The sequence below is a fragment of the Cylas formicarius genome, unplaced genomic scaffold (genome assembly GCF_029955315.1).
Source record: "Cylas formicarius isolate icCylForm1 unplaced genomic scaffold, icCylForm1.1 PGA_scaffold_6__28_contigs__length_40554024, whole genome shotgun sequence".
NCBI lineage: Eukaryota > Metazoa > Arthropoda > Insecta > Coleoptera > Brentidae > Cylas > Cylas formicarius.
In genome coordinates this window covers 30118925-30143520 of record NW_026844347.1, presented here as the reverse complement: position 1 = coordinate 30143520, position 24596 = coordinate 30118925, and the positions used below count along the sequence as shown (strand labels likewise).

Here is a 24596-nt window from a genome sequence, read left to right as displayed (position 1 = left end):
AACGGTTTAAATTTTAGTCAGCTTTATATTAAATATTATATACATATATTATTAGATGATGTATTTTTAACAATAAAACCAATGTTATAACTAAATACATTTATTTTTACATAAACTACAATTCCAATACTACAAGTTAATTATGTAAATAAAAAAGATAAACATAAAACTTCTGGATTCCCCCAGCGTCGGGGTTTGGTGAGTTGAACTTTGTGACTTTTCGCCAATCATCCTGTTGGCTTCTTCAGAGCTTGCCTGAAACTGGCTTGTATTTTAGTCTATAGCTGCTTATAGAGTATAGTAGTAGTTATGAAGAAGCCAACAGGATGGTTGGCGAAACGTCAACAATTTTGACTCAGCAAAAACCGACGCAGGAGAAATCCAGAAGTTTTGTAAAAACTATTACAGTAGCCTGTGGAAGTTTCTTTGAAAAATTAAAATGGATAATTTTGCATGTTTTGCATTAAGGGAATGTGAAATAATAATAAATAATAAATGGATTTGATTATTTGTTTGGTAAAATAACCTATGTAAGAAATATAAAGTATATCACAAAATTCTTAACCTACTCACACAATTAAAAACAAGGGGCGTCATTTCTACTTATCTACTTATAAGTTGTCCTTTCATATTTAATAAATTTACAATAAAGCAATATGATAAATTTTATGAATTTTTATTATTATACTGCTGCCACCCACCTAAAAGCTAGTACTTATTAATAAGGTTCCAAAATTTTGTTATGAATAAAACATTAGCAGAAACATATATCCTTTTTGTAGAATGTGTTGACAGTTTGACAGTTTTTATTTTAACAAAACTTAAATTTAACTCTTTGGCATTAATTGCGGTGCAATAATATAATTCCAAATGTTCAGCGGCAAATTAATTAAACTTATTGATAATGGCAAATACTTAGGAAAAATTTTGACCATCTTTCTTGTTTGTGTTATGGGACAAATAAGGCACTGAACATTTAGGTAAGTATTGCAATGTTCCCTCCTATCAGACCATTATATCAGTGGATCATACAAAAAATATTAAATTAATTATTTTTTGCATTTGTTAATCCAATACAAAATAGTGGGCAGTAATTTTTAAAATAATTCATAACTCACCGTGATAAACAGTAGGTAGACTACATAGATTTAAACTATTTAAAATCTGGACAAAAGCTCGTAACTTGTTATCCCAGCCATATTTAATCTTTATCGATGGATGTAACACCAGTGACCTTTTTAATTTTGTTATAACTGAGAACTTTTATGTGCCAACATTTATTTTTGCTTAATAGGTACCTAACATCAAACTGAATTCTAATGGTGATCTTAAATTACCAAGGACACTTAGTTCACAAATTAGTGCAAATTTTATATTTTATGTCAATAAAACTATTTTACCTATTAGGACAACAAAAACCATAAAAATCTACAGCTTTAAACTTAGTCTCTTACTGAAGTCACTTGTACATCACATGAAGCATTCTCCTAGTTTTGGTATGGTGTTCTTGGATTAACATTGATCATTTCACTGGTGCTAAAAAAAGTAATCAGGTATTAGTGCCCCATAAACTTGAACCAGTTGGTATTTTACCTTTTTCCACATTTAATGTGAATAAACAACAATGCTATGCCAAGTAACAAACATATGCACCCAATCACAATATATGCGATCCCTAAAAATGGATTTTTGCCTCCCAACAATGAAGTTGTGCTTAAAATCATTAGTTTCGCACCATCAAAAGAACTCACATCATAATCTACAATTAAAAAATAAACATAATCCCAATAAAGACCTTGAATAGGAGTTAACCATCACTTAACTTAAACATAACACAAAATTGTTGTTTTATAAAATAATAAAATCCAAATTAATCAAATAAATTACCAATACAGTGTATAGAGCTTTATTTATTTAACTTACTGTATTCAATTGTCAGCAGATAATCTCCTTTTTGCAAACCATTTTTAAAATATTGCTGGGTGTGATTGACTCTTCTATACAGTTTCCTGAAATTTGGCAAAGCAGCAGTTCTCATCCAAACGATAAAATCTTCATTTTGAAAGCCATTATTGTCAGGATTCTTTGGATCTAATTTATGAATTGGCTTTTTCCAATCCTTCGGCGCACGATAGTTCTCAAAAGCTTTTTCCAAATCCCCAGGAGGATTTCTAAATTTTATATTTTTATCTGATTCCCAAGCAATGCCCGTATTCAATAATGAAACATTTACCAGTGATTTATCCACCCACATTGCCATTTGTAATACATCTGAAATCAAATCATGGAAGAATTGAATAGTATAACAAATAAAAATTCTGACATAGATATTAAGCTTTATCATGGTTCGACAAAGTATTCACATATATTTACTTGATTTTTTCCATGATCAATAGCACTCTACCAACAGTTTAAGTTTTTGCAAACAATAAAATTAAATGTACCATTAAACATTGAATTTGCAATAGCTCCACACGGAGCAATTGGATGTCTCACATCATTTTCTATAACATAATCAAAGGGCATGCAGTCACGTGAGGGCTCCATTCCAAGCCTGCCCAAGAGCTGGTTATCATCCCTTGATTTAACATATCTCCTGTGATTCTGATAAAAATTGTTTAAACCATAATACATGTAAACCTTACCCTAAAAACACATTTAAAATATTCATAAATGTTTAGGGGAAGAGAAGTTCAATGTCAGATGCTTATGAGAAATTATATGTGTCTTGAGATTATTTACATTTATAAGGACAATTAAATCAGTAGTGATTGTTTTTAGCCAAAAATAATTGAAACTTAAAAATGCACTTAAAGTTGACTGACCTGATTTTGTTTTGAGTTCTACTTACCTCAAAATGTTCATTAAGAGTAAACGGTATCCTACAGTAACAAGTCTCCGACTTATTCTGAATAACCGAAATGCAAGTTCTGTTGGTTGTATACCAAGAATATTCAGCATCTGTACCATTAAATATAGTTTCCATGCAGTTTGTGTAGTTGATAATGTGTTCTCTGACTTCGTCTGAGAAATATAATAATCCTATCCCAACAGGTATAAACGCAATTCCTATTACAAAAAACGTAGGTAGAACAGTTCCTGCAGTCAAAATTGGTTGCCATGCCGGTAGCTTTTGCTGCTTGAAGGCGCTATCTGCAAAAAGCAAAAAATGCCAGCTATAATATAACAAAATTTATATCTTGCGCATAAGTAGGTGAGTTAGAAAGGAAATATCAATAATCAGCTGAATTAAAATGGACGTTATAATCTAATTAAAGCACCACCTTAAAGTGACTCACTAAATCTACACAGGCACCTACCGGAGGGTTTCTTATTTTTCGTGCTATCGGCACTCTCCGAAGCCATTTTTTGGTTCCAATTATGAAAAATTCAAAACTTGATAAAAGCTTTAATTTGCTTTTGATATTATGTTAAGAGCTAAAGGGAATACAAATTTCCTAAATAAAATGAATCAAAGATTTTACCAAAGCTGTCAGCTGTGAAGTCAGTGAGAGAATAAAATTACAGCACAGACTATGAAAGGTTGTTCTTTGCGCAACAATGTTGTGACCATTGCCCATTGCATTGCACGAGTTAATTAGGGCATGCTATTTTTCTTTATCAATATATTTCAGTGACGTAGCCAGTTTCGAAATTTTGCTAAGCAAAGGGGGTGACCGGCAACTTATCCGCACTTGCCTGTAAGAGATCGATTCAAAATGCTAAGTAAACGAAACAAAGCATATTTCCGATCAGTAATCGGTAATATATGAGTGGAAAAATAATATCTCCAAATTGAATAGTTTTCCGTACGACGTGTTAGCGATATAGTAAAAAGTTGAACAAAAGTTCTCCAGAAAAAATTACAGTATTTTCTCAATAAAAAGTTTTGTATTAAGTATATTCTTCGGTCGGAGAATTTAGGAAACAGTTTCAACCAGAAATGAAATGGTTGCATGAAGCATTATTTCTTGCGTTCATTGTGCATTGCGATTGTTCGTTAATAGAAAATATTATAAGAGGCAATACTGGCGAGGAACGTCTATGTTTTCATATCGAAAACGACATCGTTTCATCGGCACTGATGAAGTCGCGCATTCCAGCAGTGAATTTAAATTTATCCGCTAACGGTCACATTTTTTACTGCCAAAGTTACGTCATTTCCATGCCGGAAAAACAGTTTAACGCTGTTTTGAACAATTTCAGGGCTGGATGTCTGATCTTGTTTTTCGTAGACTCAGAAATATCCGTGAACTATAAAAATGTATACGAAAAGGGGCTGAATATCGTTTTGATAAGAAACGTAACTGATACAGAGCTAACAGTCACCTTCGTGGTTAATAACGTCAGTACCGTGTTGGATAAGAATGCAATGAAATTGCCGTCGAAGGTGTGGGACCCCAGGAAATTTAAAAATATTACCGGGAGACGTATAAGGCTGGGTATGTTCCATTGTCCTCCTTTTATAGAAATAAACGGTTCAAGATACACCGGAATAGAGTATTCCTTGCTTAAGGATGTTACTAAGGGATGGCCCATCGACTACGTCCTACTTGAGCGCAGCAAACAATTCCGACGAAACAATTTCGAATTGTTGGTTGAGAAACTGGAGAAAAAGAAATTGGACATAGCCGTGTGCGCTCTTTGGCAGAGACAGTTTTTCGAGGTCGGATTGGATTTTTCGGTAGCAACGTTCAGCATATGTGAGACGTTTTTGGTGCACAAGCCAAAGTTGTTGAACGATCGTACGTTTTTGCTTCATCCTTTTTCCGTTGTAACGTGGATATTGGCGCTGGTAAGCTTGGCGATTTGTTCGATTCTGAGGTTGTTCGCACTTCAAGCGACCAACAGGTCGGTCCCATATAAAGCGCTGCTAATCTTATGGTGGGTTTCGTTTTCGCTTATTTCTTCGTATCATTCAGCTGGTTGTACCAGCCTGTTGAACTTCCCTCGCTTTTCGAAAGATTACGTTAACTCTTTCGATGATATGGTAAAGCGCAACGTTAAATGGGAAGAACCTGACGATACATTCCAGCAATGGCTTTTGGGCACGGAAGATCCAACGATGGTGGCGATTGCCAATAATTTTAACGTGAACAACGACACTTCCTCTTTTAATAAAAGAATGAGGAAAGGTGATTACGCATTCTTCACTCAACTGACCGATTCCAAATACCCGTTAAACGTGGAGGATTTGGACGAATACGGTCGATATAATTTGCGTATGATTCCAAGCTGTATGGCAGTGTTTTACAGCGCGGTTGGATTTCAGAGAAATTCGCCATTTACGAAACCAATTAGCGCAAAAATTCAGACTTATTTTGAGAACGGACTGATCAAACTTTGGTCGGTTCGATCGAGCACCAAGAAGGAAAATCGATATTTGGGAAATTTTTTTGTTCTCTACGTTAGTCAATATCATCAAAATATCGATATAGGTAAAATAATTGGTTTATGTTACCTGTTAGCTTTTGGCTATGTATTGGCATTAATAAGTTTCGCCTGCGAAATTTTGTATTTCAAATTTAAAAAATTGAAGTAGGTCCTAACCATAGGCAAACAACAACAGCAAGTCACTATTCGTGTGAGTTTAGACCATTTGCCTTTCAAACTTTTTAATGGCACTCGGTGACGAGAAGCACACTTGCAATGATATTCTAGTGATATTTTGAATAAAAATGTGTTAACTTAAAAATATATCTAAACTCAGTATTCAGAATTTGTATGGTTATATTTAGAGTGTGCAAAAAGTGTGCTCAAAATCATTTGCACAAATTACTCCGATATTGGTTTTGGTTAGTTCAGCAGATCTATACTGGTGGAATACAGAATCAAAGTAACTGATTTAGAGCAAAGCTTTACAAGTACTTCTTTTTTGCTAAACTTGAATTGTCAGAATTTACTACTGAACTACATTTTTTTCTTGTTATTATAAACTTAAAATGGAAAAGTCTAGCCTTGTCTAGTCTAGTAAAGTTCTAGTTGACTCCCGAGTGGTTTTCGTATCTTCAATTGTTATCGAGCAAAAAAATAATAATTATGAAAATTGCCAAACAATGAAAATGTTGACGTAAGGATTTTCGCAGAACCATTTTCTCAATAATGAACATATTTTGGAAACTAAACACAGGGTACATTCAAATTCAATTCAAAATAAGTTTTTAAAGATCCATGATTTTACTTATACCTGCTTAAATATCAATTAGATCGCCCTGCAACGCTATGAAATGAATAATTTTATTTTAATTGCGGAAAACTGCGAAAAGACCCTTGTAAGACTTAATCTTGGATGATAAATATGCCTTTAAAAACGTCATACTGATCTTTAAAACAGTACATTTCCTAATTTCTTATTCAAAAACGGCCGGCAAAATAAAAAAATGCACTCCTTTTCAATCATAAAAAGTGCTTTTCCCTGTAGAAATCAAAAACGACTATTTTGAAGATTTTCATACATTCCAAAATGGAGGTTAAAACCGACTTAAATCTCCACAATTTTCAATCGCATGGGTGATAAATTTAGACCTAATCAAGATGTTGTTAGTAGGTATTAATAATCGAAATAAAACATTTTCTTCCTTAATATGAACTATCCCTCCCTCACCTAGAAGTTAAAAAGAATTTTTTTTCCAAAAATAATGGGATATCGGATAATGGAAGAAGTTTTTTTATTTCTGTTTTTTTCCGTCGAACTGAAATTGAAAGAACATCTGTCATTAAGAAAAACTTTAGCTAATGGCTGATCAGAACGACGAAATTTTCCTTTTCGTATATCCTATTTTACAGCCACTTAAACGTACACTTATTCGTTTTTCCGAAAGGATAGAAAACTTTATTGTCGTTTACAGCTCCGATTGTGAAACATGATGGTCCATATTAAATTAACTGCGTTTCTGTTTTTCGTTAATGTGCTGACAACCGTCGATTCATTAAATACAGTTCGCGAATTGATCAAAAGAAACATAGGTCGGAACCATCTGTGCTTTTATAGCGATAGCGACGCTATTGCTCAAGCCGTCATGGCGTTTCCAGCGATAAATGCAAACTTTTCTCGCAGCCAACCGAAACTGCACTGCGAAAATTACGTCATCTCAACCTCTGTCGTACTTTTGAACACGATGATCGGCAATATGAGAGCAGGAAGTTTGATTTTGGTTTTCGCGAAAAATGACGACGCGATTTCCATTAATCACGTACTGGTGTACCAAAGGGCCCTTGAGGTTGTTATATTAATTAAAACGACGGATCGACGTTTCCGAGCCACGTTCCTGTCTGATAATTCAAGCGCTATCGTATTTGCCGCTAACGCGACTTTACCCCGTAAACACTGGGACGTGAAACAGTACAAAAATATCACCGGAAAATATATAAATATCGGCACATTTAACTGCCCACCGTTCGTGGAAGTCACCGACACCCGAATCGATGGTATCGAATACTTATTAATTAAGGAACTTACGAAAGGATGGCCTATCAAATACGTAGTATTTAAGCAGCGCCACAAGAAAGTTCGGCAAAACCTGTACACAGAATTGCAGGACGGGATGCGGAACAAAAAAATCGACATCGGCATTTGCAACCTATGGATTTGGCAAATATTAAACAACAGTTTGGAATGCTCGCATCAGATTTTTGCCACTTGCTACACCTTCTTGGTGCACAAACCAGAGCTTCTAGATAGTTCCACGTTCTTACTTCACCCTTTCGCCGTCGAAACTTGGTCGGCTATTGTTACGGTCGCGATTATATATTTGGCCATCTGGTGGACTACATCAAAGGTCATCAAATTGCCAACTTTATCCGTGTTTTTCAGGATCCTGCGAGTATTGTCTTGGATCGCATCCGCCCTTGTATTTTCCTACCACTCAGCCGGAATCACATACCTGCTTAATTTTCCACGATTTTCCACAAACTACGTGGACTCGTTCGAGGACATGGTAAAATATAAAATCAAATGGGAACCTCTGGATTCCGTCCCGAAGTGGTTTACGCGTAGTCAAGATCAGACGTTCGTTTCCATCGCTAAGAACGCAATTATTAACAATGACACCGTCACTTCTTCCAAAAGAATAAGAAATAAAGATTTCGGATTGTTCGCGGTATTGTTTAACCGGATCTTCACGGAGCTGGAAGAATTGGACGAGTATGGACGCACGCACTTGAGGAAGATACGAGAGTGCGCCGGTCCGATATACTCGACGATAGCGCTGCAACAAAACTCGCCCTTCAGAACGGCCATTGATCGGAAAATTGCCAGATATTTTGAAAACGGGTTGGTCTACCATTGGATGACCAAGGCCGCGCGAAAGCCCGAAAACCGATACATGGCGAACTTTTTCGACCTGTACGTCAAACGGCGTCACCAAAACATCGACATGAGCAAGCTTGCGGGGTTGCTTTATGCTTTCTGCCTTTGTCACTTCTTTGCATTTATCTGTTTTGTCGTCGAATTGTGCTCCGTAAAGTGGACAGGGTTGCAGAAAATCGTTATCTTTTAGGTATTAATTAAGTAAATAAAAATCAACACAGGTAGCAGATGGTCGTCAAAACGACGTCATTAACCAAATGAAGAAAATATGATATATAACCTCAACAGGACGAATCATGTAATTAAGTTAATTAGTATCGTCAATTTTTGTCGTTGAAGTGACATTTTTTTTTGTACGTCTACTTAAGATTTTGGCCATTACTGCCGAAAAATATAAGGGTTTTTAAATTGTTTTTTTCTTTTTCGAGTGGGCAAAATCGAAAGTTAATTAAAGTAAGTAAAGTAAGTAAATTAAATTAAATTACATAGAATAAAGATGAGCCTTTCTTTTAAAAAATTGAATAATTAAAGTAAAATTGTTCACTAAAATGAATATTTTTTCTTTTGGGTCACGGAGTATAAACGATTCGAACTAACTTCAAGGCAAGTTTATAAAATTGTTGGCATAATAAAATTAGAGCTGTCGTAAACGACGTCACAAATTTAAGGTACTAAACAAAACGTTCAGAAATCCGCAAAAAACTCAGTATAGATTATAACAACCCTATATTGCGTGAGTATAAAAGGGACTATCTATTAATGCCATAATATACAGATTGGTCCATTTAAAAAATATAAGTTTAACACACTATTTGGACACTCTCTGGATATGTTTTCCTACATCATGGTTTTAAATAGAAGTTGATATTAATTTAAATTAAGTTTAAAGTCAATATCTGGAATTGATCAAGTCATTTTATGACGACACTCTGTGGTCATTTTGGAATCTTAATAACACATCCTTTTGTGACGTCAATTTGACGTGTTTTTTCAACCACTGACGAGGTTTGACCACTTATGACTCGGAAATGACGTCACTTTGACGATCCTCTGCTACCCGGGAAAGAAACCACAAATAAATAATACAATGACGAAACAAACAACTTAAAAAAAAATGCTCCAATAACAATTTCCAAGCGTTTTTTGGTAAATTTAATAGTTATTATTGTATGGTGTCAACTTCAGCTTGTATCATAAATAAGAGTAAAAAATTACGCGTACTTCATACACATAAATAAGGTTTTTGTTTTATTTTTCTTTTTTACGAAAATGCATTTGGGTTGTATGCTGGTTTCACTCAATTATAAACATTTACCCTTAATTTTTTTCTTTTTTTTCTCTCTCATTGTCAACGATAAAAGTTAGCTCAGTTATTGTAGGGTGTATTTGAGTTATTCTAAGCTTTGATTTTTGATTGAACTTGTTCTAAGAATTGTATTTCTTCTTGGAAACAATAAATAATAGCAAGTCTGTTTAGTTTGATTTCTTTGTTTTATAAATTGTAATATTATTGTAAACGTGAACGTAAATCGTTGTTTTTTCAATTTTAATTTGTTGTCGTTTTAAAAGTACTAAAGTACAAATAAAAATCGTTTTTGCTAACTACCAATTGGATTTTTTTAAAGACAAGGTATCTACCGGTTACATACATGCTTAAAAAACACTCTGTATAAATTGAAACTGATTTGTATCTAAATTAAATCGCCCATTTAAATGAATCAGCGCACGATTTTAACGCAGTGGATATAAAAGTTTTAAAAGAATACCCAAGCAAATGTTCAATTTAACTAAAATTGTGGCAATTGTAAAGAGAGCAAAACCATTTATTTTCATGCACATACATAGTTGGTATCGGAAAAAAGAAAAACGAATGAAATTCCTAAAGTCAAGCAAGTTAATTTCGCGTAGCTCTTAAACTTTGTTTGTCTTATTTATTTTAAATTCGTCTAATTTTCTGAGAAAAAACCACCAAGATTGCTAATTGCGTCATAAAAATACATTCACAAGCACCGACGTTAAATATCTAATAAACAGTCTTCAATCTCCTACCGCTTGTAGAAACAAATTCTTTGCCGCGGAATTTAAAACCACTCCCAAATTATAATATCATGCAAAAAATGGTTAAACAAAATTTTTCCCTATTTAGTTCTTCTTAATGAGGTTTTGGTTTTCAAATTTAACAACAACCGCAAGTTTGATACACGAAAATGCGTAACCGATACTTCTGAAACTTAACTCATTTAAAAACCGTCCCCATATTTGTTAAATCTGATCGGGGGAGTTGTTTTTTTATTATAAATTAAGGCGTCCGCACGAAGTAAGAGAGAAAATATTCGGCGATGCTGCCGAAATGAAAAAAACACGTCACTTTCTATGATTAAATCGTGCGAGAAAACAAAAATCACTTACAAAGGGTAAGTTTTGCGGAACTGGCTGTAGCAATCCGACTCATGTCACGAACCACTTTTTATTGCTTACAGAGGTGCAATCGGCATGTATCCTTGAAACTATTATACATTTATTAAACTAAACGATATTCTACGATGAGAGTCAATTATAATCGTATCCATCAAAAATTTATGAAATGATAGGCGGTCGATGAGAAAAACTTTACAACGAGAAACCGGCAAAATGCTGAACAGTTGCCGTTATGGATTCGCATGAATTTTTAATTCGAACAATATTGAACTCGTAAAATATTTTGGAGTGGTAATATTTATGGATGTTTACCGAATTATGTTTAATTGCGCGGAAAATTTTTACGGGAGGTAGTTTCCTTTCAATCTGATGCAATTTTTCGGTACCGTTAAAGGTGTGAAATTTAATTTAACCTCAGTAATTAGCGCGTAGAAAATAAACGAGCCAAATATTTAAAAAATTATAAGGTGAACCGTAAAAAAAGTATCCTGGAATATTAATTATATTAGCACAAATGTACAATAAGAATTAAAGACCAAAATTTTGTGACAATTTCATATTTTCCGTGACATTTGATACCGTTTTTCCGGACAACAATTCAGCAAAAAATAAGCCATACTTGGTGATAACATTTTCCAGACTAGTTTAATGAATTTGATGATAAAATAGAAAACTACGTTTCCAGGTTTTCCACTCTTGTATTGGTCCTGCAATTGAGATTAGTTTTCAGGTATGTCATAGCGGATTTTTAGATACATCATGATTTTGAAATTTTTGCAATGAGGTAGTCGTCATCTGTCCTAATTTCGAGTTACAGGTATATAGTTAATAATCTTGACATTTTTGTTTGTGGCATCGATTATTTAAGAAATGTTGACACAGGGTGTGCAATTTTTGATGGTTTTACGGCGTATATTGCTTCTTAACCTGATATATTGCGACTTTCGTGGCTATTTTTTCATAAAATGAAACATCGGATACACTGAAATATCATAGCTCTCCTGGATTTTTAGATACAGGGTGATTTTTGTAGTTCGCTTATAACTTATCGAGAATGAGAAAACTGGTCTAGATAGGTTTTTTATGTGGACTCCAGTTTCTTCTGAAACCCCAAAATTTTGATATACAAACTAAAATTGTGTTTTTAAATGGAACTCTTTGTATTTAATTTAATAATTTTATTAGGCTTGTTAGCTTCTCAAAAATATGTAACCCTCAAGGGGTATGTGAAATACACATCATATAGCTCTAATTTTATTATTTTCATAGAAAAAAGGTGTTGCTTTGTCTAATATACTTTAGTTGTCCAACAGTAGCGATATTTCGTTATTATTATTGAAATTTCAGTCACCTCTTGTGCTATGGATCATGTTATTCCAAAATATGAAAATTATGAGAAACTGGATATAATAGGGTGTATTATAAATTCGCATTTAATATTACGAACACACTAGTTATTTTGACGGGTAACTAACTTTTTGTAATAAATTGTGTAATTTATATAAAAACACAAAATTAAAATGCCTTGTATTTGAAATAGCACTTACATGGTAAATAGTTTTGAGAAACTAACAACAAGCCGAATCAAATTATTATAGGACCTACAGTTGTTGTTGCTTATATATCAAAATTTCAACTTCATTCACTACTCCATTAACCAGAACTGACCAGTGTTCAACTTTTAAGTTAACGCACAATCGAACTGCAAAGGGTTTCTAAAAATGCACCATTTTTAAAATCAAATTGGATCTAAAATGCGAGACAGCATACACTAGCGGCGCACATTATGTTTGTACCCATTTTGCACCACAAACGGCCCAATTTACCTATTCAATGAATATCCGAATTCGATGCTTAGCGATTTCGGTAATCTCAATAATAATATCGTCTCCATTTGGTTTCCAGAACCGCGTGACGGCGACGTAACTCACAATATAAATAAATATAAATTTTGAAATTATTTCGGTCAATTGATGCAAAAAAATTTGACCAGACAATTCGACAATCCTAGATACGCCGTAAAACCACAAAAAATGGTACACACTGTACAGTGTAGTAACTGATTTTCGGGTCATATAAATAATACACAATCGATAAAACAAAATTTATTTTTAATAATAAAATTTACACCGTCAATGAAATATACAAAAATCTCACCAATTTTACGAAATATTTTCGAATTGCTCTATTTCTTTACGCACTTAAACTTTTAAACAATGTGTATGTAGTATACTACTTAATATAAAGGCACGATATGTTTTTAATATCATTATATTTCTACAGTGTGTTCCATGGAAAACATATCGGCAATAATAATTGCCAGAACGAGTTCTGAATTGAATTTGTCTGTTGCTTGCACATGGTTTGAAAAATATTTTCAAAAAATTCGATAAAATTCAAACCTCCGTCAAAAACGAAACGAATAACCAACTCGCATAAGAGGTTAAAAATATACATATGTGCTTTTTGGGTAACAAAATATTTCTGGCCCTTATGTTGTCCGATATGCTTGCGACGGTCACCAAATACAAACAAAAATAAAAAAAATTATATTAAAAGAAAAAAAAACAATTTCTAATTTCCGTCACGAACATTTCAATAGTACAAATAAGTTTCAACGGCAAAACACCATCGGCCATGGTATGTGTTGCTGTGTAATTGTAAATATGAAATCAGATCTAGTTGAGATGTTGAGATAATTTCTATAGTCTATGGGTCTATCTAACGCAGGATGATTGACATAATTAAACAGTTGAAAATCGTTTTGTACAGTGTGTAAACAATTGTCATTTATCTTGCGTGAATCTTAATGAATTAGAAAATACGGGGGCGCTGACGCTTATTATTTGTTTTTGAGAAAAATGTTAAATACAAAAGGTATAGATGAGATTAAAAAAAATTATAATTATTTTCGAATATACAGGGTCTCTCTCTTATACTCAATCACCCAACGTGTTTAATACCGTATATGTTTTACGTCATTTCCGACAGCTGTAATTTTATTATTCCAATATTTTGAAGTTAATCCGAATTGTTTATACAGCCTGAGTTAAAATGAAAAATAATAATTTTTGTGAAAAAAATCAAATGGAAGATCCTGAATATTATACTTTCATTATTAATTTATTTTAAAGAAAGGCTCATCTTTATTCATTAACTATAATTCTCCACTTTCCACATCCGCAAAAGATGTTCCATGTCATTTAATTTACTTTTTCAACTCCCATCTGTAAAATACCTAATTACCCATCGGTCTAGTATGCGGGAAGCGTCACTTTACCATGTCAGTTTCGTTTCCCACGAATCCGAGCCACTTCGGACATTTCAGGGATTTTACCACACGGATTTGGGAGGAATCGGATGTTTTTGGAGATACTTACTTACACGGACTTTAAGTTAACGTAAAGAAGTCATTTAAATGACAAAAATTGACTACACTAATTGACGTAAAAAAGACCTCACTTAAATGACATCATTCGTCTGAGACATTTGTAGGTAAATTCACTTCCTGCTGACGTCATATTTAACTTCATTTTCGTCCTTTAGTGACTAGTTAACAACCTCATTTTTACAACCCTCTGCTACCTGGGTAATTGATGCAACACTCTGTATATCAACTAATTAATATCAATTTTGGCGTCCTGCTTAGTACAAAACAATAACAGTTTGGAAAAAGTAACTCCTTATCGTTTTTCTTTTTGCTTTTGGCATAATTTGTAAATTGAGTTACAAAATGTCGCACGGTTTACTTTTACCTATGACGCGATACACGCTGGCTTAAGTAATCACTAACTACGTTGTGTTTATGCTGGATGGCGATATCGACGGGCGTCAAACCCTCTTGATTCTTTAATGTAGGGTCCGCCCCCGCCCCAATTAACTGTTTACAAACAGGCAAACTACCGGAAAAGGCCGCCGCGTGTAACGCACTTTCGCCGTTCTGAAAAATAGAAATTATTTTTAAAAACCCAGCGAGTTATTCAGAATATTGTTTTGGCGATAATAACAATAGTAATTAAAATCACCCTGTATATGTTTTATAGGCCGTTTTGGAAGAACTAAAGAAATTTGAATTCTTGATTTTTTTCACTTCGATGTACGGTTTTCGCTTAAAAAAAAAACTTCTCCGCATGGCCATAACAATATGGTTAATATACAGTAAAGGACGTGCGAACGACTAAAAAAAAAAAAATAAGAGATCAAATCTGGTCATAAATGCAAATGTCATTATTGCTATAAGGAAATCAGGGGCGTGTCACTGCCTGTCTATGAACAAATAATATTTTGGTTAATCGCCACTGCACTGATTGAATCGAGAACTTCTTTTTGTGAAAATTAAAACATCTATCTAAAACAAAATATCCAGTTTTTTTTAGTTACTACCTAGTGTTGTTTAGAAAAAAAAACTATTAGAGGACGGTTCTTTTTACTTTTACAGTTTTAATGAAATAACAAAACCTCTTAACAATAATTATTGCGATAACTATGGCCATTTTTTCATTTCTGGAGTTAAAAAGGTCCAATTAAGTAATTTTCAACAATTCCAGCCCAAACATTTACCGAAAACTGTTCTTAATTTATTAATTATTATTTATTATTATTAATTATTAATATTATGTTTAAATTCTACAACTGCGTGGGGATTTTCATCGGCCCAAATATGGTTATTCTGTTAGTTTCATCTGTAAATGGTATTTCTTGGTCAAACAAACAAAAACCATTGACAAAAATTAACCCGCAAGGGAAAATCTCGTTGAATATGTATAGTATAATAGAAAACCGTGCAAAATTTTCCAAACCAAGACGTGGGAGATATTCAAATTATTTCCAATTTTTCTCATACTAAGTTCAGAACTTTCATCAATAGAATTTGAAATTGTCAGTCAACTGTCAACTGTTTCACTCAACCGTATTTTTTCTCGATTTAACCAGTGCATTGGCGACATAATTAAGCAAGCCACTGACTTCCTTAAAAAAAATGATACTTTAAGTTTTTTAGTCTGTCGCACGGTTTTCACTTAAAATTAAAAACTAATTTCTCTGTACGCTATCATATTGCCGGTATTGTTATGACCATGCAGAGAAGAGGTTTTTATATTTTTATGTGAGAACCCTAGATCGGATTTAAAAAAAAGATTGATTAAATGTAAATTTAACTACCCTGTGTCCCAAAAGTTAAGACGTTTAGAACATATGTTTAGAATTAGAAAACACTCTGTACATTAAAGGACTAGTTCGTATAATTAAATAGCCTACAGAGTGTTTCAAAAAACATGCGCCAATGCTCGACATCAAATAATAGAAAAAAAGTTCGGAAATGCTTAGCTTCCAGAGTGTTCAATATTTAAAATAACGGTTGTGCGAATATCCTTACGTCATAGGCTACATACCTACCAAATATCAATTTTCATAATTTTTGTTTTTCTCTCGAAAAACCAAAAAAAGCTGTACTTTTTGTGAGCTCTATATCGTTGGCAATACTATACCCGGGCGGCACTGGACTTCATAAATGACGTGGTCAAATTTCAACAAAATCGGAAAAAAAATGTTTATGATATTGCAAAAATGCCTTTTTTTGAATATTTACCACCCCGTAAATTGGAAATTAAGCATTTCTGGATCTGGATATGAACTTTTTCTTATTTTTTGGATGACACATCTCCAGTTCGCGCGTTTTTTTTTTAATACGCTCTATATGTAACTCGCTTCTCTTTCAATAGCATAATAGCATATCTCTGTTACTTGCAAACATCCAGTTTTTTTTACATTTATTTATTTACTTTTTTATTTTTGATTCTCCCTTTTCTACTTCGTTAACAAGGTCTAGGTCATATGCATACGGTCTGATTTTATAAAGGGTGTCCAAAACATGTGGAAATAGCGGAATTACTGATCATAATTAACATGATCTTCCATCAGCAGACATCTAGCACTTTGATATTTGAAGGCTAGGAAATAGAAGCAATTTGTACATAAAGTATTAAAGAGGCAGAATATTGACGGTCATATTGCAGCAGAAAATTAAAAAACGTACAATAAACAATCGGGATCTTTATAAATTCTTTGACTGAAGAAATCTGGCACTTTTTCATGACGATGGCCCAATAAAAGGCACAAACATCGACATAGAAAATCCAAGTTCTCGCGAAGGACGCAAATTTAGCAACTTTTGGCTGTCACTTGTTAAATTAACAATTTTAATCAGATAATATTTTTTTACACTTTGTAGAATTAAAATGTCATCTACCGAGAATCGAAGAAATTTTCAGAAAAAAGCTATGTTTCTGTGGCGTGGCATCCAACTCTGTAATGAAAAATGAGGGCTCACATTTTAGATTTCAAACTGACCTACACCAACAGTGGGTGGGGAGGTTCGGGTACTTATTTAATTTAAATTGACTACTGCCATTGTGGTTTAATCGTATAACATGAATTGATTAATTTTTCAAATAACGGAATTTCGTAAAACTGTATTTTCTTACCGCTAATGTTCCCAATGATGGTTTATATTTTAAGAGTTCGCCTACTACTGCCGAATGTCCTTTGTGCGATGCTTTAAACAGAGGCGTGGCTCCATCCTAAAAGAATATTTACAACGATATCAATAATTTGAAATAAAATTATTTTCATCAAGCTCAGAGTTACAGATGAAATTGTGCGTGTGCTTAGCGGATATTCGGTATCATAACTTTGCAAAAATATGTAAGAAGTTGCACTGACTTTTTAATCAATTTTACGATCCCATTTGTCCAAAAACCGTTTTCTACAAACCGTCAACCGTAATTAATTTAACAGAAAACGGTATTGCCAACCTTGCCGCAAAACGGTAAATACCAAAATCAATTAGTCGAGTTAATTAATAGAACAAACTAGAACCGGTCGGTTTGATTTCTCCGAAATTGCGAGCTAACTGCGCGAAATAATATGGCGAAAAATTATTTTAATTTATCTTATCTGGCTGAATTGCCAATAATTGCTCCTAATGAGACTTTATTGCTCTTGTATAGAAACTCAGTGATGGTTCAGTTGCATCCGTATTTATATCATTTTCATTATAATATAAACAGATCTTTTTAAATGACGGCATTTTGCGAAACTCCGTTATTATTGAAGACACAAATATACCGCTTGAGATTGTAGTTTCTAAGCTACGAGGAATAGTTTTTTTTAAAAGACGGTTTTAGAAATTTGCCAGTTTCTTGCTTGATATTAAGAATCGTATGGTTTTCTAAAAACATATTCATCGCAAAATTTTAACAGAAAAACAGAAAGAAAATAGCCCATTTAAAATTTCAAAGGAATTTTTTTTTAGGATTGTCATCGTGGCTAGAATCTTAAATACGAATTTGCATAATATACATATTCCGTGATGGTTCAAGAGCAAGTTAATGTTAAGTTCAGATTCTGTACGACTACTTAAGCTAGAAAATGATATTTTGGTATCATAAGTAAATGAGAAAACATAAAATAAAAGAAAAGTAAAAATTTAAAAGATCTTTTTGAGAGTGGAATCATCGCGAAAATAAACTTTAAATTGAACGATGAAGATTCTGATCCTGATCAGGATTGTGAAAAAACCAAAACTTTAAATTCAAATTTTATTTTCTCCATTTTATTTCTGTTAAAAATTTGCAACGAAAAATATCTAATATAATAAAATATCATTAACATTAAGGACCATAACGCAAATTTCTAAAATACACATTTTTTCAATTTTCCCTCGTAGGTCACTTTTCAAGTGTCAGAAAAGTAAATTAAACGTGCAAACGACATTTTTCATAATCAATAATAAAAAATTTGCAACTAAAAATACCTAATATAATAAAAATATCATTAATATTAAGGACCATATCGCAAATTTATAAAATAGTCAATATTTCAATGTTCCCTCGTATGTGTAAATTTAGCGAAATTGGATCTTTGTTCGAGATCTGACGATATTTGTACTTATATAGTTGTTCAATGTTATCAGTGTTTCCTTTCCACAACATTACGTAACGCTATCAAAATATATATTTTTTGATATTAAGATTTGATTAACTTTTCTTGCCTAAATGCTTCCAAAATCCAAATATATATGCTTTACAAATATTTACAACTTTCACGATAACCTCGATAGGAAATAGGTCTGTCCGCTTTCGTCTAGATTTGCATATAGTTTCACCGCCAAATAAAATTATGACCTAACGAATGTCGTATATAAAATATAAAAATGGGGGTCGTTCTTAAAAAAAAAAAACGGAAGTAACAACCTCTGTGAAACGAACTTCCACCATACAGTTTTAAGGAGTTTTCGCAGCACACTTGAAGAGAATAAGGAAAATGAAAATTTTTCTAATATTTCAAGATTTCAAAAATTTCAATTCGTCTCACTTCAATTTAAGAAAAACATAATAAGCCCTACACTGTGAAAGTTCCCAACTTATTGTGTTTTCTTAACGGAAAATATTTGGACCTAATTTTCTTCTTCGTGTAAAATCTGACCCTACTCTATTCGTATATCATTAAAGAATTTCATTAGGGTGGTCCTTTTCAACATCAAAAAATTATAAATTCACAGTTACTTGAACTATCTATTTTAAGCATGTCGTTTTTCATTTTCTCTAGATTTTTGTTATGTTAAAAACATTTATAATAAAACTGCTTTTTTGACATATCATTAACATTTTTGGTTGTAGTTGTTAATATTTATTCTATACTAAAAGTGTCATAATTCCATAGTAGTGACTTACAGACTTATTCTAAATAATTATTATAATAAATATTAATGAATTTTTGTTTTTTTTTTGGTTTGGTTTTGGTTCAGTTGGGTATATGGTCACTTACGTATCTCGCAGCATCGACGAACGCTCCGCTCTTTAAAAGCTGAGCTACTATGTGATCGTGACCCATTTGGGCTGCTATCCACAAAGGGCTAGCGCCGTCAGTCCTTCTGGCATCAGGATCTGCACCGCGTGCTAGTAAGTAAAGTAGCACCTTATAGTGTCCGTTTTGAGCTGCTATAAATAACGGAGTGGCCCTATCCTAGAAGCAAAATTATACGTCTATCTATAGACGGGAACTATTGACAAAACTTACTTTCATATATGCGTTGATTTTGGCACCTGCAATGACAAGTTCTTTAACTACATCCACGTGGCCACTTTGGCAAGCAACGAATAAAGGACTTCCACCGTCCTAAAACACATGACCTTCAGTTTTCTTTTAGTGGTAGCGTATTATATGCATCCATATGGTTGTTATTTGTTACGTTAAATAATGTAGGTAAGTTATAGTCAACACGACCTCAAAACGGTCATGAAATTTTTAACAATATTATTATCTGCTAGAACGAGCAGTAATTTTTAAGGGAATTTAGTATTCTGTAGAACAATATGTTACTATAACTTTATGGATTACTGTTATATTGTGACTAAGTTTCACTGTTGGGATATATGAGGGTCTATTATCATAACTTTCTAAAAATCACTTTCATATTACATAAGTTGTCTGAAAGGTGCTAAAAGTGTCGTAGTCGTATTTTTTTGGGACCGCTAATAGCAAGATCATTAAATAATTTGAAGATGGCTTATGTTCACAAAGAAGATTTTGGAACTTGACAAGAAGAAATCTTCTGTCTTGATTGATGGATTACTTCTGAAAAACTGAGGTTTAAGAAGTGTTTTCTAAGTACGAAACTTTTATTCGAAATGACGGTGTTCAATGTTAATGTTACCTAAGAATCATAAAAATTTATTTTTATTTCAAAAATGATAAGGAAACTTGAACAAAATTGGGTTAGTTTATTTTCTGGAATTCGAAAATGAACGAATAACGTGTGTTATCAAAAAAAACTTGATAAACCGTGTTTTTAAAACTCGTACAAAATCTTATTGCCATTTAAAATCGTATACCAGCAAAGAATGACCAAGTCCTTCCAGGAACTATCTGTAAAAGTTCAGCTAGCTATTTAACTAAAGCACGGAACTATTAGGATTTCTTCAAGGGTCTAAATTGCTTAAAAATCTAGGAAATTATTTTTTATTTCTATAACGATAGAATATAGGTATAGGCAAATATGAACAAAATCTATTTTGTTTCTTGCCATTTAAAATAAGCAAGCTATCGTTGCCACATTTACAAAGAAGTCTACTAAAATATAATGTAGAGATAGATCACCCTATATAATTCTCCAGATATATGTAATAGGCCATCCGCTGTGCACCCCCGGTTATTATATATTATACTTATTTTTTAACGGCAAATTTCGCATGCATGACTTCAATACTTCTTGAATATTCCAGAAGTTAAAGTTACATAAAATTATTGAAAACACGTTGCTATAATATACAATAAAAAAATATGTTTTACACTTTTAGAACTTTTTTCAAAACTATTATTTTCTTGTATTATTATTATTCAATAATATAAACTGATTGACGTGCGCATACATAAAATGTCAAATGTAATTAAACTTTGCCATTGCATTAAGAGCGAACTGCATTACCAGTTTAAAAAATATGTAGTTTTTGCAATTAGTACTGTACAGGAAAGAGCCTTTTGTCTACCAAACGGCGACGATTCCTTTAAAAAACGCGGAGATGCGTTCGAAAATGAATATATGAGGAAATTGAACGAAGAGCTGACACGACGTTTACGACGAAAAATCGAAGAAAACCGGAAAGAACAAATACGAAAACAAGTACAAGAACAGAAAGACAAATTGCTGGACCGCAAAAAGAAGGCAGATGGTGAAAGCGATAACGAAAATTGAGAAATGGTTAAAAATAATTATGCAATGTTTTTGATGAAACTTACCGCGCTTGAACTATTTACGGATGCCCCATTCTCCAATAAATACTTCACTATGTCGACGAAACCACCCTGGGCAGCAAAAAACAATGCAGTGGTGCCTGTCTAAAAATGGTTAAATACTTTAATCGAATTTAATGGTTAGCGGTTAACGTTCGCTAAATATAGGCTTATTTCTACTTTAGAAAATCCAATCGACGTTAAAAATTAAAAGATTAAAAAATTTAATGCTGCAATAACTAGTTTTTTTGTACATATTTTCCAAAAATCGTAACAAAAGTTCATCCAAGTTTTTTTTTATTCAAATGTTTATTCCATGACGTTTTCGAATTCTGCTTGTTTTGGAACTAAACCAATTTTCACTAGCCCTCTTGCACATCGCTTATAGACTCACCACTCTTTTGATATTCGGATCAGCTCCTTGTACAATTAACTCTTTAACGCAGTTAAAATGGCCGTTGGCTGCTGCCAATATTAACGGAGTTGTGCCTTCCTGAAAACGTACATATTTCTGAATTTCTACCGTTTTCCACTTTTTATTTCTTGAGTCCATAAAAAATTGTGAGAATTTTACATTTACTGAGATATTTAACTTGGTTAGTTAAAATTACTTTCATATTATATCGTCATATAAAATTTCCGAAAAGTCGTAAAAGTATAGGAATATCAAAATGGTTGAGTTAACTTAACATTTCATCTAAAGTATAAAGTTAACACAATTTCACAGAAAAATTGAATAAATCGACAAATGCAAATATTGACACCTTACGTATAGGTAGAAATAAAAATTTATTGGAAGTACTTACAACAGCCTTAAAGTAACAGCATAGTTGCAAGCAAAATTTTACAAATACCTTATCTTTTGAGTCTACATGAACTTTCCCGCTATCCAAGATTCTGACGAGTAATGGCAGATCACCGTTTAGCGATGCCAAGTGTAACCGTGCATCCGATAGAGATTCTTTCTAAAAAAAATGTTCGACATCTGTTGAATATCACAGCAAGCAAGCATTGAACATTATTTAATTAATTAATATTACAATTTTATTGATTAATTTTATTATTGAAAATTGAAAATTTATTTTTAAATATTCAATCCAAGCCTTTTTCAAACGGCAACATCTTTATTTCCGAAACGTACCTTATTAAATCACCTTACTGGGAAAAGTTATTTTCAAAAGGTATACTGGAATAAAAAAAATATTATGTTGCTAATTGAATAAATTAAATAATATTGAAAGAAAAATAAAATAAAATTAAAAGTCTTTCCTTTTTCTTCTTGATCAGAATTTTATTCAATGTTCGAGAGGTAATTAGCCATAACAGAGGGTAACGTAAATTATATTCCACGTTGATCGAGATAACATCGGAATTGTATTTAACAAGTTTTAATTAACTTGCTTTGGCCGAATCTGAATTTGTTTCTACAAAAATAATCGTCGGAAAGCATCGAGGAAATGCGAGCTGGCGGTACGTCTGCCTTCGCCTGTGACGGTTCGTGAAAGGGAACACCGCCATTTCCGGCACGCCTAGGCGGTTCCGGAATTGCTACGGGTAATGCCGGAATAGTACGATTTCTCATTAAATCTAATCCAATTAAACGAAACACAGCAAAAAGTACAAAGTTATACATAGGCATAAGAATTATTAAACTGTTTTAATTACGTGATCAAGAAATTCAAACATTTTGCAAAACATTATATTTAAGTTAAAAAATAACTCAAGATATTGAACAAACAAAATTTGAATATCGTGACAACATAATAAACGAATTATAAAAATACACAAAATATGTACGCTGAATTTAAATAAATCTCAGCTTCGCAATTAAAAGCTATAAAATATTATATAATATATGAAATACTTCAATTTAGTACGTAGCAAAGTATTGGTCAATGAAAAATTTTTATAAAATTGACAAAAAAAAGTAGTGAGCTGTTCTTTTTGCGTTTTCTGAGAGACGGATTATTTTTATGATTTTTGACAATCTGTAACTTACAAAAAAGTATAATAGCGTTGAATTTATAAGAAATTAAGAAATCGAATTTTGCTATTTTAGAGTAAAAACTAATTCTAAAAATTATGTTTATAACTTCGTGCTTGCTTAAAAAAACAATATTTCTGTATATAGATAGAAGGGAAATATTAAAAGCATTGTTAAGATAACATTTGGATAATTTATTGACAAATCCGATGTATGTTAACTAATACACTATTCTTATTACACTGTATCGTCCGCTAAATCAGTAAGTTAAAAATATATATTTCTTTTCTGCAACACGTTTAGTTCGAGGGGATATCATATCTTCTTTCTCGTTATTAAAATATGTCTTAAGTCATTTTGTGCATCTGTACTTTTTGGACTAGCTGTAGCCTTTCCATACAGCTTAAAAATAATATCAAAACAAAATTATGGTAATAAAAATTGAGAAAAAAATTATTTAAAAAAATCACCTCAAATAGTCTATACGCATTAAAAAACAAAAATTGATGATGGTCCCGCGAAGATGAAACGTCAAACGGGCTTCAGAAAAGTAATTTGGGACACCACGTATAACCAATACGTAATATTTTTATTAAGCTACTGATTTTTAGAATTAAATTCATAGGGTAAATTAATTTCAGAGAAAACAAACTATCAGCTCAGACAATGTTCTTCTATATGTACCTTAAGCTATTTTTGTTACCAGAAAAAATCTATGACGTAACGGAGCTTTTATCGCACAAAATAAATACTTAAAGTAGACGTAAAAATATTACGTAAGTACGTATATTTACGTAAACACTAACTTACCTTTAATGACATTTTACTTATGGTTTTTAAAAACTCACTCCTTTACCAATATCCACAACGGAGCGTGTGAAACGCTTTAAGGTATCCGGTATCAAAAGTTATGAAGCATGGCTGGCGAAACACTCAACTTCGATCAACTAAAGAAACTATTATAGACCGGATTTTGTTAAAAACAAATAACCTTTAAAATGAATGCGCAATCCGTGATGCAGTTGAGTTGCGGTTTTATAGAAAGTGTGTATAACCCAGTATCGACGACGACCCGCGCATTTTAAATGGGACCGA

At 32.7% G+C, this 24596-nt stretch overlaps 2 protein-coding genes across 3 annotated transcripts; both read right to left on the bottom strand.

Moving 5' to 3' along the window:
- Nucleotides 1–84: 84 nt before the first annotated feature.
- LOC132702968 (cell cycle control protein 50A) lies at nucleotides 85–10820 on the bottom strand. Of its 2 annotated transcripts, none has more exons than XM_060671908.1 (6): nucleotides 10718–10820; nucleotides 2852–3153; nucleotides 2445–2646; nucleotides 1924–2271; nucleotides 1594–1759; nucleotides 85–1536 (listed from the first exon to the last, which is right to left on the bottom strand). In XM_060671908.1, the coding sequence occupies exons 1-6, from the start codon at nucleotides 10758–10760 to the stop codon at nucleotides 1488–1490; spliced, it is 1110 nt and encodes a 369-aa protein (XP_060527891.1). In that variant the 5' UTR covers nucleotides 10761–10820; the 3' UTR covers nucleotides 85–1487. The 2 variants fall into 2 exon arrangements, with proteins under 2 accessions (XP_060527891.1, XP_060527890.1); XM_060671907.1 differs by lacking the exon at nucleotides 10718–10820 and adding an exon at nucleotides 3321–3527.
- Nucleotides 10821–12815: 1995 nt separating this feature from the next.
- LOC132703996 (ankyrin repeat domain-containing protein 29) lies at nucleotides 12816–24562 on the bottom strand. Its single transcript, XM_060673591.1, has 8 exons — nucleotides 24312–24562; nucleotides 22372–22482; nucleotides 21912–22010; nucleotides 21524–21622; nucleotides 19805–19903; nucleotides 19553–19750; nucleotides 17209–17304; nucleotides 12816–14666 (listed from the first exon to the last, which is right to left on the bottom strand). The coding sequence occupies exons 1-8, from the start codon at nucleotides 24321–24323 to the stop codon at nucleotides 14478–14480; spliced, it is 903 nt and encodes a 300-aa protein (XP_060529574.1). The 5' UTR covers nucleotides 24324–24562; the 3' UTR covers nucleotides 12816–14477.
- Nucleotides 24563–24596: the final 34 nt, after the last annotated feature.

Excerpts from the sequence above, each read along its gene's own strand:
- LOC132703996 (XM_060673591.1), bottom strand. Across the intron at positions 21,623-21,911 it reads ATCCGAATATCAAAAGAGTG|ACAGGCACCACTGCATTGTT; the intron begins GTGAGTCTATAA and ends AACCATTTTTAG. Across the intron at positions 17,305-19,552 it reads TCGTCGATGCTGCGAGATAC|GATGGAGCCACGCCTCTGTT; the intron begins GTAAGTGACCAT and ends ATATTCTTTTAG.
- LOC132702968 (XM_060671907.1), bottom strand. The coding sequence starts at position 3,366 with ATGGCTTCGGAGAGTGCCGATAGCACGAAAAATAAGAAACCCTCCG. Across the intron at positions 2,272-2,444 it reads TGCAAATTCAATGTTTAATG|ATGTATTACAAATGGCAATG; the intron begins GTACATTTAATT and ends ATTTGATTTCAG. Across the intron at positions 1,760-1,923 it reads TCTGCTGACAATTGAATACA|ATTATGATGTGAGTTCTTTT; the intron begins GTAAGTTAAATA and ends TTTTAATTGTAG.